This window comes from Gossypium hirsutum, chromosome D10 (genome assembly GCF_007990345.1).
Source record: "Gossypium hirsutum isolate 1008001.06 chromosome D10, Gossypium_hirsutum_v2.1, whole genome shotgun sequence".
In the NCBI taxonomy this organism is placed as follows: Eukaryota; Viridiplantae; Streptophyta; class Magnoliopsida; order Malvales; family Malvaceae; genus Gossypium; species Gossypium hirsutum.
Genome location: NC_053446.1, coordinates 1,939,211 through 1,954,073, shown reverse-complemented (window position 1 = coordinate 1,954,073; position 14,863 = coordinate 1,939,211). Strand labels below are relative to the sequence as shown.

Sequence of the window (14,863 nt, the reverse complement as noted above, 5' to 3'; positions counted from 1 at the left end):
TTGTTACAAATTTGATTAAGGATTTGCAACAACGTGCAGATCGTGTCATTGCAATGAACAAGCATAAAATTAGATTACATAAACAACATTTTAAGGTGGTTGTTAATATTTTAACATTTAACAACAAATCGTGCCATTGCAACGAATAAGCATGAAAGTAAATTACATACCAACATTTTAAAGTTGTTGCTAATATTTTAACGTTCAACAACAACTTGTTTAGTTGTTATGCATTTTATTAAAAATTTGTAATGATAAATCATGTTGTTACATAGAGTTGAACATAATAAAATAAGAAATTGAAATATTTCGTTGAAATTGTTCGTTTGGAAATTTCTTGAAAAGTTAATCATAGGTTTTTCTCTCCATCGGAACAATAGGGCCATTATGCTCATTACCAAACTTGTTGAAGAGATGAAATATAACTAAGATATATCTTTTTGATCAGAGGTTGAATGGTTCATTAGAAGAAGAATTAGGCAAAAAATTAGGGTACATTCTGGGAAAATAAAACTTCCATCGAAGAGAAGCAAATGAAATGCTTTCATAAAAATTCTACGAAATTAAATTATGTAATGATATTTTAAAGTGGTTAATATCATAATATTTAGAATGAATTTATTTTTTCCTTACATATAAAATTAAAAGTAAATTAAGTTTGAAGGTTGGGGTTGTTTGAGTGGTGGATAAGTATTGACTTCAAAGTCTTTGCATTAAGCCATGATGTCTCCAAAGTCAAGAAATCATTTTCTTGGGTTTCTTTTTTCTCACCACAATGGTGATGTGTTCTTACAAATCAGTGTGGAAATTTCTGTTGCTTTTACATGGCTACATCTTTTCAGAGTCACTAAAGTAAAACAAAGTCCATAGAGAACTTATTCCCCAATGAAAATTGGAAGTAGCTTTCCCACTTTAGATTTTTGTTGGGACTGATTGTTCTTTTTCTGAGTTCTGATAAAATCAATTATTATAAGAATTAAATTCAATAATCAATTCAACTCAGTTGAATTAACAGGGACAAACCCAGAAATTATTTTTAGAGGTCGAAATCAAATTATGTATTTTTTAAAGCTAAAATGAAATTTCATCATATATTAGTTTATATTTTTATAATTTTTAAAGAATTGAATTAAAATTTTATCATTTTGAAAGGATCAAAATGCAATTTAACTATTTATTGATTTATAAGTTTATAAAATATAAAAGAGACAATACGATATTTTTTCAATTTAGAAGAAACTCGAACTCCTGCCAGCCCCTTAGTATCACCCTTCTAATTAACTAACTAACCAAAATAAATTTAAAAGATAACCATGTAAGATTAAACTTTAACATAAAATTACAAAATTTCCAAACTTAACTTTATTATAACTCAAAGCATAAAACCAATGTGACCAAAAACATTGGATTGCCCAAACTAGTGGCTTGACTTAAAACTTTCTAAACCTTTATGATTGCCATTTCATTCTTCCAATTGCACCCTCAATGTGTAAGTTTGGATAAATGATTCAGTGCAGTGTATTTAGTTTAATTTTTGTCTCATACTACAGTATTATAGTATCTAATCTCACCATTACCACTATTTTTACACTAATCGCAGGTAAACGTCCCACCCATCTAAACTCACTCTAAGAGTGTCACGAATTTTATTTTAAATAAACTTGAAACATAAAAAAGCAAAAATAAATGAGTGAGTCAAGTCAATGCAAATTGGAAGACTTTAGGGAACCATTTATGAATTTGTGTGGACTTCAATTGGTATTGATGTATCGAGAATAGTATTTAATATTGCCCTTCCAATAATAACGATTTCAAAATTCGAACTTAGTTCAATTATACGAGAATTTCTTTTAATCTTTTGTTGATAAAACAAACATCTATTTCTCCAAATTTATAAACATTCAAAAATTTTATTATATTTTTATTGAATTCTAAAGAAAATATCTGTTCTTATGAATCGAAAAAGAGTGTGTTATTTAATAAGTATCACAGGGATAAGAAGGATAGAAAAAAGGAGGGGCGCAACAAAGTCCAAAGTCAACAACTATTTACAAATTTAATACCATCCCATAATTGATATTTTCAAAGTCAACTTTCAATAATAATAATTAAATAATGAGAATGGGGTTTAATATCTGGCTGCCATTAAAGTATGGGCTGGCTTTTTTATTCCACTAGTCTTTCTCAATTGTCAACACCATGCCTTCGTTTATTTATTTTTCTTTTTTCTCTTTTTTAACTTTTTTAAGTCTTGGTTTCTACTATCAGTTTAAAAAGTTTTAAGCGTAACTCACTTGTTAAAAAAATAAAATAAAGAAATAAAATTAGAAATCTATAACTGTACTTCGTTCATTAAAGGTTGATTAAAGAAAAACCACGCATAGTGGCAAATCTCTTATATTATTTTTTTAAATATTAATAAATTTCTCCTCCTCTTTTTATAATTTTTCCTGATAAATTTTTTTTTTACTGTTTTGCGATCATTCTTACGATTATCATTGGCGTGTAATATAACATGATATTCATATATTCTTTTCGTAATAAAGACGATAGCCATTGCCTTGCCTTGCCGGTTGCTTTGATTTGCTTAACCTTTTTTGCCTTTTATCCTACAACTAAACTCATTCAGCTGTCAATTAACTCCAATTATATGGAAATTGTCGTATGAACATCCAATTTGCTCCATTTTGGAATACAAATTAAATATTTGGTCATGTCATTGTTCCCATCCTATATTCAGATTTGGAATTTAGTTTAATTTCACATAGCTTTGTAATTATTTATTTTTATAACGGTTTATAATTCTAATATTATTATTTATTCCAATTAAAACGTTGACTTATTCTAACACAAAAGAATCTATATTAAAAAGTAGGGAGGGTAAAATTCAACAGGTTTGATGGATTTCGAATTAATCCACTCCAAATGAAATAGATTTTTTTTAAAATAAAAGAAAAGTAGATGGTGATTGAGGTGTAGACCTGGCCCGACTTGGAGGTCCATTCGAAAAGTGAGAGGGTTTGAGCAAAACATAGACTTAAAAAATGGGCATGGGTAAAAAAATAAGACCCGTTTACAAAACGAGTTGGGCCTCGGGTAAGTTTTTTTGGTCCAGACCCAGCCCAAATTTGCAAAAAGAAAAAACTGTTGTTGTTTTGCTGCTATTTTTCCACTGTTTTACTACAATTTCACTATTATATTACTATTTTTTGTTGTTATTTTTTGGATATTATATAACTCTTGTTTCATTGTTTATTTATTTATTTATTTCTTAAGGTATCTACTGGAGCAAACCCAATAACTAATCCTCTGCATTATGTAGGCCCATTAAGGGGGTAGATGCAGGCCATGAGTTTTAAAATTGTTCCATAGGATCGAACCCTCGACCACTGATTAAGATTTCGAATAGTCTTCTCGAGTTTTATTGTTAATTTTGTTACTATTTTAAAGGCATTTGCTTGTTAAGTTGCACCTATCTTAATATTATTTAAGTATAAAGATTTTTTGTAATTTATTGTCAAGTTGTTGGAAAATGTTTATTTTAATGTTTTTAATGTATTTGATGTATTATATTTTTAAATTTATTTTTATATAAAAAATTTTAATACAGGCGGGTCAGGCTCAAGTTTTTTATTTTTATATAAACTTATGATGCCAACTTTTCTTGGTTTTAGGAAAAATGAGTGAGCAGATGGGTTAAATTAGGTTTTTTAAGATATGAAAATAAACTTAATATGTTGGATCAAGTTGTAAGAAATTAAATATTTTTTTAAATAAGATTTTAGATTCAAGTTTGAAAAAACATCATCTTCGTTTGAGAGTACAATTTGGTTTGACTTCAGGTTTAATCTAAGCTTGATATGAGTTATCAATATTAAATGTATGATGTTAAATTTAGTTCTCAATGTTTATATTTTTTGTCAATTTGATCATTATTTCTTTCCATTAAATTTGGTTCTCAATTTTTTTAAAAAATTCGAATTTGACGATAAGCTTTTCAAAAAGAGTCAAATTATTGTTTGACCATAAACATTAAAATTTTAAATATGGTAACATGCATGACAATTCATATGTACTTCATGCTTTATTTTTATTTTTTAAAAAAATTAAGATTTCTTTTATATTTTTTTATAATTTTATTTTTACAATTTCTAAATTATTTGTTTACGTGGTATGTCTACATGAAGTATACATGGATTGTTATGAGGGCTGCTATGTCAACATTGCTAAAAACTTAATGTTTTAGTCAATATTTTTGTTTAAAAAAAATGTGATTTGATTCTTTTTGAAATGTTGAGAGTCAAATTTAACTAAAAATAATAATAAGGATCAAATTAACAAAAGATGGAAATGTAGAGCTAAATTTAGCATTATGCCAATATTAAATATAAGATGGCAAATTTTCTCGGTTTTAAGCAAAACAAACAACATATAGGTTTATGTTTTCCCAAGACGATTGGTTTTTTTATGCATACGAAAACAATTATATCCATTTAAGATTTTGAGTTCGAAGCTTGTGAATGAAAAAAATAATGCTAAAAAGGTTTTACCCCATTTAAGAGTTCAACTTGACTTGACTCCAAATTTAACACGAGCTCAATAAATATTATAAAATATTTAGAAACAAAATACATTTATTATTGAATTAATGTATTAAAAAAACTAATAATTCGTTAATTAACGACTGTTTTTGGAAGGAAGGATAATTACAAATAGAAACATATGGTCCCCATTTTGTTTACGGAAAGGATAGGACCAAATTGCAAAACTCATGCTTTCCTTCCATCGTTTTTGTAAACAAACTGGTCATCCATGGTTCATGCATATATATATTTAAAAAATTGGAACCGAAGCTTAATTAATTCATATAATCACTCATTCAATAAATTTGAGATTTGAGTTGTCCCATTTATAAATTATTCCTTTATCATATAACACCCCCCCCCCAAAAAAAAAAAAAAGAAGTCTATCATAAGACGTATAAGACGTGTGATGTATGAATATCTTGTGCTTGCAAGTTGTTTATAATTTTAATCATCTGAATAATGTGTGATGAGGCTTGCATAAACCTATAAGTTTAGCAAGTTATATTGATTTTGAGTAGTATTAATCCGGTTCGAATTAATTTGGGTTTAAAATTTTTAAATAATTCAAATTGAGTTATTTTAAGTTTAAATCAATTTTGGGTTTTTAGTTTGGGTCATTTACGTTTGATGTTCATATTATTCAAGTCGAATCATTATATGTTTGGATCATTTTGAGTTCCTCCATGTTCTGGGTATTTCGAGTTACTTGTTAAGATTATTTCATATTCGGATCATTTTGAATCGAATCATTATATGTTTGGATCATTTCGAGTTCCTCCATGTTCTGAGTATTTCGAGTTACTTGTTAAGATTATTTCATATTCGGATCATTTTGAATTCAAGTTAATTTGAGTTCAAGTTGAATAGGTTTGAACTGTTAATTTTTGTGATTGAATTAGATTAGACTGAATTTAAATTCAAATGGATCAAATTGAATTTTCGATTTCAAATAAAAATTGATATGTGTAATGAAGTTACAAGTTCTAAGAAATCTAGCAATTATTATGTAAAGGGTTGATATATTATTTGGTATTTGAGTTTAGTTTCAATGTTTAATTACTCGCTTGAATTTTTTTGTCTCAATTTTCTACTTGAGTTTGGTTTTAATATTCAATTTGGTATCATAGTTTTTTTTTTCAATTTGATACTTTAATTTTTTTTTATCCTAATTAAGCACTGGAGTTTGGTGTTCAATTCTCGATACTAGATTTTTTGTCCCAATTAAGTACCTACATTTCTTTACCAAAGCATACATGTGAAATATTCATTGAGTGATATGATGCCATTTGTTATGGATACCAAATTCAAGTACCAAATGATATGTTGACCCTTAAGAAATCTAACAATTGTATATATATAAAGAATTATTATACTATTTGGTACCTGAGTGTTAGAGTTGTATGACCCGAATCCCGTTTGATCTGGCTTGAAAAGTTAGATGTGCAACTCACTTGTTAAAGAAATAAAATAGAAAGGCAAAATTGGGGATCTATGGGGGCGAAGGTTCGAGGTCCATTTGATAATAGAGCCCCCACGGTACGAACCTTTTTGCACAAGTTAAGTCCATATAAAAATATACTTCTATTAGACGGGTTGTTTAACCCTTAAAAACTTCGCATAGCCGCAAACCTCTTGTATTGTTGTTTTTCAATATTAGTGAATTTCTCCTCTTCTGCCCGTGGTTTTTCTCGATAAGGATTATATATGTAAAATTTGTGTGTTCTTATTTTTCTTTCTTATTGTTTTGCGACCATTCCTACTGCCATATATCGACGTATATTATAACATTGAGTTTGGATTCAATTCTCAATTTGGTACTTGAGCTTTGTCAATTTGATAGCTGAGTTTTTCCTTCCAATTAAGTACCTATGTTTTTTTATTATTAAAACACACCATTCAAATATTCACCGAGCCACATAATATTGTTTGATTTGAGTACCAAATTGAATATTGAAGTTAAACTCGTGTATAAAAAATAAAAAGATATAAACTATTAAAATAATGAAATTACATTTTAACTCTTGTAAACGTTTACAACTTAATTCCAACTTTCTAAAAAAAAATTATCATTTCGCCTCTACTTCAAATTGATCCCTTTTTACTCTATGTTTGACCATGAATCTTTTACAGCACATTGACAGTCAATCAAACAAAAAAAAAATTGTGTTCCCTATATGATCAACTTGTTGTTTTTGTATCCATTTTTTCACTTACAAAGTTTCATTTTTTTCGAGTTATTCTCTGTTTAATTTAATCAATCAACAAGTTGTAAAGATTCCATGAAGGTAACAAGCAATAATTTTTAAATTTAATGGATTAATTTTTATATTTGGTAATTTTTAAAATTTGAGTGCCCATTAAACAATAATTGTTAAATTCATTAAGAAAAATTCTAATATTTCCAAAATCTGAGTCGCTAAACCAATTATCATATGTGTAATATCATGTCAACTTATTATTCCTACATATTATTCACTAAAAATCCAATTAATGAATTATCGACTCTCATTTGCATTAATATTGAAATTTCAAAATCCGAAAAATATAAAGACTTAGAATGATCCAATTGGAGAAAATGAACTAAATCTACAACTGTGCGCATAGTACAAGACTAATAGCAGAATTTAACCAAACAAATTTAACTGCTACAGTCTGGGTTAGGACTAAAATTTTTCAAAATCTGAGAAATACAAGGACTAAATCCATAACTTTTGCAAAGTGCAGAGACTAAAAGCAGAATTTAACATTTATTTTATTTACTTGAAGAAAAAGAAAAGGACAGCTATACCATTAAGGATAAATGAAGAGAGAGATATTAAAAGCAAGATAGCAAAAATACTTATAGGTTTTTTCTTTTCCTTTTGCACATTCCCTCATTTTGCACATGCTATTGCACATTCCTACAAATAATGATCCATCACCGACGAGTATGTGTATGTGTATGTGTATGCATGTGTTATGGGGTAGCTTTAGATATTTTATTCACCAAATGATTTATTTAAATTTAAAAGACTTTTTGATGTTTAAAAATATTGACAAACCTAAAATAAAGAAGTTAGACAAGGGTGAAGCTAAAAGAAAATTTCACGGCAGAATTAAATTGTATATTTTTACAATAGTAAAAATATAATTTTACCATTTTGATAGTCTATATCTTTATAAATTTTAAAGTATTAAATTAATTTTTTATTATTTTTGAGGGGCAAAGTGAAATTTTACCGTTACTAATTTAAAATTTTATAAATTATAAAGGAATCTAAATGAAAAATTTTCCGTTTTAGGGAGCCGAGGCCCTTACCAACTCTCTGACTTCGCCACTGAAATTAGACAATGAACTAAGATGAGATTTCAATATTCAAAATTGGAGCATAGCATAATAACCCTTTATATTTATTCGATAATATGTTTTATATATACTACCTAGTTTACATTAAAGGCAAATATAATGGGGTAGGAAAGAGGCCTTTACCCCAAAAAAGTTAGATAATTGTTTTTTTAATTCTTTCATATATAATGAAATTAAAAATTTTTATATATTGCATTTTGACCTTCAAAATAAAATTTTCTATTTGATTTTTTTTTAAACAATGGAATTATAAAATAATATATATGCATATATGAGATAAAATTACACTTTAATTGTTAAAAAAATTATAATTAAATTTCGATCCCGTAAAATATTTTTGAATTCCCCATTGGAACTTGAATGATAGTTCAATCTATAAATATATTTAATCTAAAAGTTGAACTTCTTCTTCTTATATTATAATTTCATTATATTTGGATACATCTCACAATCAAAGAATGGGTCTCACACATGTAAAATTGCCTCATCTGAGAAATGGTTGGTTTGCTAGGACCCAAATACTTTAGGGGCCTAAAGTCAAAGGATTATTGAGCTTGGTTGAAATTAAATATGGAGTACCAATTACACCTAGTCCAAGTTTTTCAAGTGGATCCAAGGATGGAATTCAAAATTGATGTTAATTGAAATTTTAAACATAAATATTTTATTGCTTCACTTATAATTTTTATGTAATGTTTAAGGGTCGGTTTATTATCGTTTCTAAGAAGTACTTTTGGAACAAAAGTATTTCTGAATAAGTTGCTTTTTAAGAGAAGGATTTTCAACTCCTCCAGAAATGTTTTTTTCCTCCCCAAAAGCACTTTTAAGAAGCATTCCTAAACTGAAGCGAAATCTCATCGTAATCTTGTGCTAAGTATAAAAGCCAATATAAATAAGAAACAAAGGCCTTTGCGGGTGAATTAATGCTGTAAGAATCAGATTATGGTCAAATTGATCTTATCAACAATTTTCAATTCAATCATCGGATTAACCATCACAAAATAAAAATATCGAAAAAAATCGGAAAGAGATTAATAAACATAAATAAATAATAATATAAATATAAACATAAACAGTCATGTTATAAATTATAAGAACAAAATTAAATATTTAAATTAGTTTAAATTCGATTCAAATGATTTTTAACTAATTAAATCGATTTTATATTAATTCACACTTCCTCCCATATTTAAAATTTAAAACTATTTTTTAGGAAAATTTAGTTAAAATTTTAATAACAATTTTCATAAAGTAAAAGTAAAAAGATGAAATTCAGAATTAAACCATAAAAAGATGAAAATAAAATTATGTAAAAAAATTGAGATAAAAAACAAACGAAACTTCGGTTAAAATAATAAAATTAAAAGTGTTTTACTTCGACAATTTTCCTATTGAGTTGAGGGTTGATTGATGGACGAGATCGATATTAGCAATAAGACAAGCAAATAAGACAACGTTGGCAATAAGACAAGCAAGAATATGAAATATAGAGCCTAGAACTTTCATCTATCCCTTTCGTCTTTGTCCCATAATGATAAAAGCTTGATTAGGAGTTCCAGCCTTCCCCATGTGCAGCAAACAGATAAATGTTGGTAAAAATACTATGGATATCCCTGTATTTGGTGTGAGATTACATTTTACCCTCTACTAAAGAAATGGGTAAATTAATCCTTATACATTAGATCAAAGAACTAACTAGTCCTTTGTATAAAAATTCCATTCATTTCTACTGTTAAAAACTGACATCGCTGACTAAATAACCAAACAGTGACACGTGATATGTCACATGCACCTTATGTTAACGTATAGGGACCACTTTTAACAGTAGATTCGGATGAAATTTTTAACAAAATGACCAATTTACTCTTTGATCTAACCTACATGGATTGGTTTGCCCATTTTTTGAGTATAGGGGCAAAATGCAATCCGACTCTTAGTACAAGGGACTCCAAGTTATTTTTACCTACAGATGCTTCCAAAAGAAATCTACATATACATATATTAACTAAAATAACTACAATTGCATCTTCTTTATAGTATTTTATTTGTTCTCAACATATGAAACTGTAACTCCAAACAACAATGCCTAACTTTACAAAGGATCAAAATCTGTAAGAACAGCTTTTTTATTAAGATTCCTACTTATTACAAATTAAACACACAAAAAAAGCTGTTGGACACAATGAACATTTCAAGTGAATCAAAGATTAGGCCAAAAACACTTATATAGATATACAGTAAATAGAAACTACATTCAATAATGCCATAATCCACTCAGCATGCTACGAAATCGATTGCTAGACAGCTTCCTAACAAGTCTTTTGGCATCATAAACTTCAGCTTCAGCAAGTTTTTCTATGTTCTTTAGATAACCAGAGCTGGCAATTTTTCTTCTACCATTATTGCAGCTTGTTAATGATATTAGTATAGAGAGCAAGAGCTTTTTGTTGTTACCTGAAATGGCTTCGTCTCGGTCAAGTGATTGGAGGAGGCAGCCTATGTTTCGGTCGTCTTGGATGAACTGTTTTCGGTTTTTTGGAATTGAGACCAAGCTATGAAGTGTTGTGGTTGCTATGGAACTTACTTCGTATGACTTCGCATCGAGCAGTTTCACGAGCTCGGGGATGAAACCGGCATCCCCCATTGCTTTCTTAGCCTCTTCTGATGCACAACAAAGCCTGGATGTCACTTTTAGAGTTGATTCTTGAACCGAAACCTCGCCATTGCGAAGGAAGAACAACAGTCTATCGATGAACCCGTCGTTCATCAACATGTTGATGCAGTTTTGCGATGAAAAGCAGAGATCTTCGATCGTCCTTAATGCTATTTCTCTTGTTTTTGAAGAGACGGTCGATTTCGGATCCAAAACGTGTATCAACGCACGAATCCCACCTTCTTTAACAACGATTCGAGTAAGGGATTCATCCCCAGAAGCTATATTTTGAAGGAACTCCATTGAATTGATCTGCACAAGGTCTTCCCTTGATGTTACAAGCTTGATGAATGTTGATATAGCTCCTTCTTCAACCATGAATCTCTTAATTTCTTCAACACCAACAAGATTCCTCAACACCCCACAAGCAGGACCGATCAATTCACCACCAAAATCACCATTAGAACATATTTTCAACAGAGCAGTCACTCCACCATGAGCTGAAACAGACCATGCATTATCAGCATTAACAGTCAATTTTTGCACACATTTAACAGCTCCTTCTTTACCCAAATCATTCCCAGTCTCCAAAATCCGAACTAAAGGACCAATAATCCCAGCTTTAACCAAAAAACCTTTATATAAATCAAACCCAGAGATCAAATTCACAATCTTAGAAGCTTCTCGTTGAATCTCTACCTCTGGGGAATCAAGAAACTGTACTAAAACATTCACAATATCACCAATTTCTATTATAAGTTTAACATACCTCTCATCTTCAGCCAAAACTTGATATAAATTACCCAATGCTTGTTTTTTCATCTCTGTATCCCCAATCTTCATTCTTGTTAACAAATCCCTTATGTAAAACCTCATGTCATCTTTGGAAGCAGTAACACCGGGCCTTGAAACGACAATGGCGAAACCATGGCTTAAAATCCCAGTAGTGTAAAACCCAGAAAGATCCTTCACATAGTTGTCGAATTTAGCAAGTATTACATCGAGGTAGCTTTGCATCAAGAGTTTCCCACTATAAGAAAGATCCACACATGCTCTTGCGAGACGGTGACATTCGTTTACGGTGACTAAAATGGAAGGAACCAACCCAGAAAAGACCTCTATGTTTTGAGCAGAACTTGAACCACAGTTTTCAATCGCCAGTAACCCAGAACTTAACTCTTCTAGCTTCTTTCGAATAAGTTGCCATTTAACAGTGAAAACTCTGATGCAATGAGAAAGAGAAATCAAGAAAGATATACCCTCAATAACTTGACTGAGACTGGATTTCATTGCTTCGAAAGATTCAGCTGAGCTTTGTTGTTGCTGTTGCTGCTTTGGTTTCTCTTTTTCTCCCATTTTTGTTTGTTTTAGATTGTATCACTAACATTAAACCAACCCCATTTTAGGCTTTTAAGAAAGGAATCAAAGGAAGGAATACAACCTGCGTATCTATGGAGTTTTATCTTTTTGTTTTTGCAGATGAAACTGAAATGGGGGGTTTAAAGTGACAAAGTCAATAGGATGGAGATGAACAAAGTCAATAGGATGGAGATGAAGATGATTTAAAGGCAAAAAAAAAGTGTGATGAAGGAGATGAAGGAAACAAGGAATTGAAAAGCTTTTTATCTCTTCTGATGTACATCAATGGATTTTATATTTGCATTGAGTAGCTATGAGTTCTTATATCTGGACATAATAAAAGAGAAAATCTAGTAAAATCTTCTGTAGATATTGAGAAGGGCAGTAAAGAATGGTAAGCAAAATCCAACATCTATTACCAAAAATTGATAAATGCCTAATTCCCATAAAAAGAGTTAATATACAATTTGGTATCTAAGTTTTGCCTCAATATTTAATTTGGTACGTAAATTATTTTTTGTCTGGATTTGATACTTAGGTTTAGTTTTAATGTTCACTTTGGAACCTAAGCTTTCTTCAATCTAATACTTGAGTTTTTTTTGTCCCAATTAAGTATTTGAGTTTGGTTTCAATGTTCAATTTGATACCTGAGCTTTTTTTCTTGTCTCAATTAAGCACCTATATTTTCTTACTAGAGCAAAATGTCAAACATTCATTAGATCACATGATGTTGGTTGGTTTGGATATTAATTTGAACATTGAAACCAATCTCAGGTATCAAATTGAATACTAAAACTAAATTTAAGTACCAAATGATATATTAACCCATGAACAAAAATTTAGAGCCCTCTTTCTTTAACAAAATTCACAATTATTCTATACATATCTCAAATTTAGATAATTTTGGGTTCGAATTCCATTTTAAATTTAAATCATTTGTGTTCAGATCATTTCGAATTTTTATCATCAAATTTAAATATTTTGAGTGACTTATTTGAATAAGTTTCAATTTTAATCATTCTAGATTGAAATTATTTTAAGTGGAGGTTTATAGATGGTGCATTAGTTAGTACTCAATTTTAGTTTTGTGGAGATTGAAACTTGGATTAGTTATCATCATACATCAACCACTTCATTATTACAATATATATTATATATAAAGTTTATTAATATTTGATCTAAATGAGATTTTAGAAAAGGGTTATGTTCATTCATATATACTCAAGACTAAATGATTAAAGACCGAATATTATAAAATATATATATATATATGTATATATCGATTGAGTTTTAGTTCCATTGATGCGGGTATTGTTGTCAATACAAGAGGACGTGGGTTTGAACGTACTGAGGTGCATTATCCTACCATTTATGGATTGAGGAGGATATTATGTTAGAAAGAGCAGATATGATCATAACGTAAGATGAATTGTTGGATGTTGTTAATAGAATGGTGTATAATTATGGAATAAAAGAGTGGCTAAAAGCTATAGCTTTGAGTTTGTTGGAATTAGGGAAGATAGCCCCTCCAACTTTAATTTTATACAATAAACATTCACGAGATTGAAATTGTGATTCTCACAATTTTTTAAAAGATATGGTAAGATTATCAACTTTACTTAATTATATGTTAATTATACCATTCATACCTTTTTAACTTTTTTTACTTATATTAACCCATCCCATTTTGTTAACATTGGATGAAATTGAATTTAATACAATAATTACTTTCTAAAGGTGATATTCTAAGTTGAGTTTCGTACCACTTTTTGGCAACTAATAGATATACATATATAGGTAGGACTCACTTTCAACCTAGTTCCTCTTCAAGAGAAGGCTTAAGTCAAGAGTTAGTCCCCAAAATTTATCTACTTTTTCATTTTAGTACTTTTTTTTGTCTCGTTTTAGTGCTTGAATTATCATTTTCGTCTCAATTTACCTTATAATAAAGAAAAAAAGATTGTCAATAAAAAAGTAACACATAGCACACCCTTATTATGGGCAAATAAATTTGGGGTAAAATAAGACAAAAATGGTAGGTTACCTATCAAAATGGGATAAAATAATTTAAATACCATAATAAACAAAGATATAATTCAGAGGCCAATTTGTGAGTTAACCTTAAGGTTGAATTTTGCCATTAGTCTTGTACTATACATAAGTTATAAATTTAGTCTCCAATCACGACTAAATGGAAATTGTTAAATTCATTAAGTTTTGCTATTTTCCGAAATCTTATGTAGCAAACATATTATTACATGTGAAATGTCATGCTAACTTGTTATTTCTACATATTAGTTACGAAAAGCAAGTAAATGAATTTAACAGTTGTTGTACACGTCAAAGGCTAAAATTTCAAAATTTGAAAAGTATAAGGGGTTAAGAGTGATTAAATTAGAGAACGTAGACCTAACACATAGTACAAAACTAACAATATAATTTAACTACTACTGTTTAGGTCAAGATTGAAATTTTAAAATTAAAAAAAGTACAATGACTAAGATTTACCAAATTAAAGTACATAGACTAAATACACAATTTATGCATATTACAAGGACTAAAAGTAAAATTTGACCTAAATCTAAAAGAACACTTTAAAAAGTTCGGTATTGCGTTTCGTTAAAGAATAAAGAGCTGAATTTTTACTATATTTCTCGAGCACCCAAACTTTTTTTTTTTTAAGTAAGTCCTTACTTCATGCATTTCTTTTAAAAGAAGTGAATGAATTAGGAATCACTTGAAAATCACTCATTAAAAACCTACAAATTTGCCAAGTAAGATACATACATAAAGAAGAACCAAAATAAAACACAAAGCCCCGGACCACCCAATTTATTTTTAGAATTTTAATTCCTTTATTTTTTAGATTTTAAAATTCAACTCCGATTGTTAACGCTGTTTAATTTGTTGGTGTGACGT

General features: G+C 29.1%; 1 protein-coding gene across 1 annotated transcript; it reads right to left on the bottom strand.

Moving 5' to 3' along the window:
* Nucleotides 1–9,959: 9,959 nt before the first annotated feature.
* LOC107937774 (vacuolar protein 8) lies at nt 9,960–12,347 on the bottom strand. Its single transcript, XM_016870743.2, has one exon. It carries the CDS (start codon nt 11,939–11,941, stop codon nt 10,187–10,189), a length of 1,755 nt encoding a protein of 584 aa, XP_016726232.1. The 5' UTR covers nt 11,942–12,347; the 3' UTR covers nt 9,960–10,186.
* Nucleotides 12,348–14,863: the final 2,516 nt, after the last annotated feature.

What these genes read in the sequence shown, in the direction of transcription:
- LOC107937774 (XM_016870743.2), bottom strand. Translation starts at nt 11,941, where the DNA reads ATGGGAGAAAAAGAGAAACCAAAGCAGCAACAGCAACAACAAAGCTCA.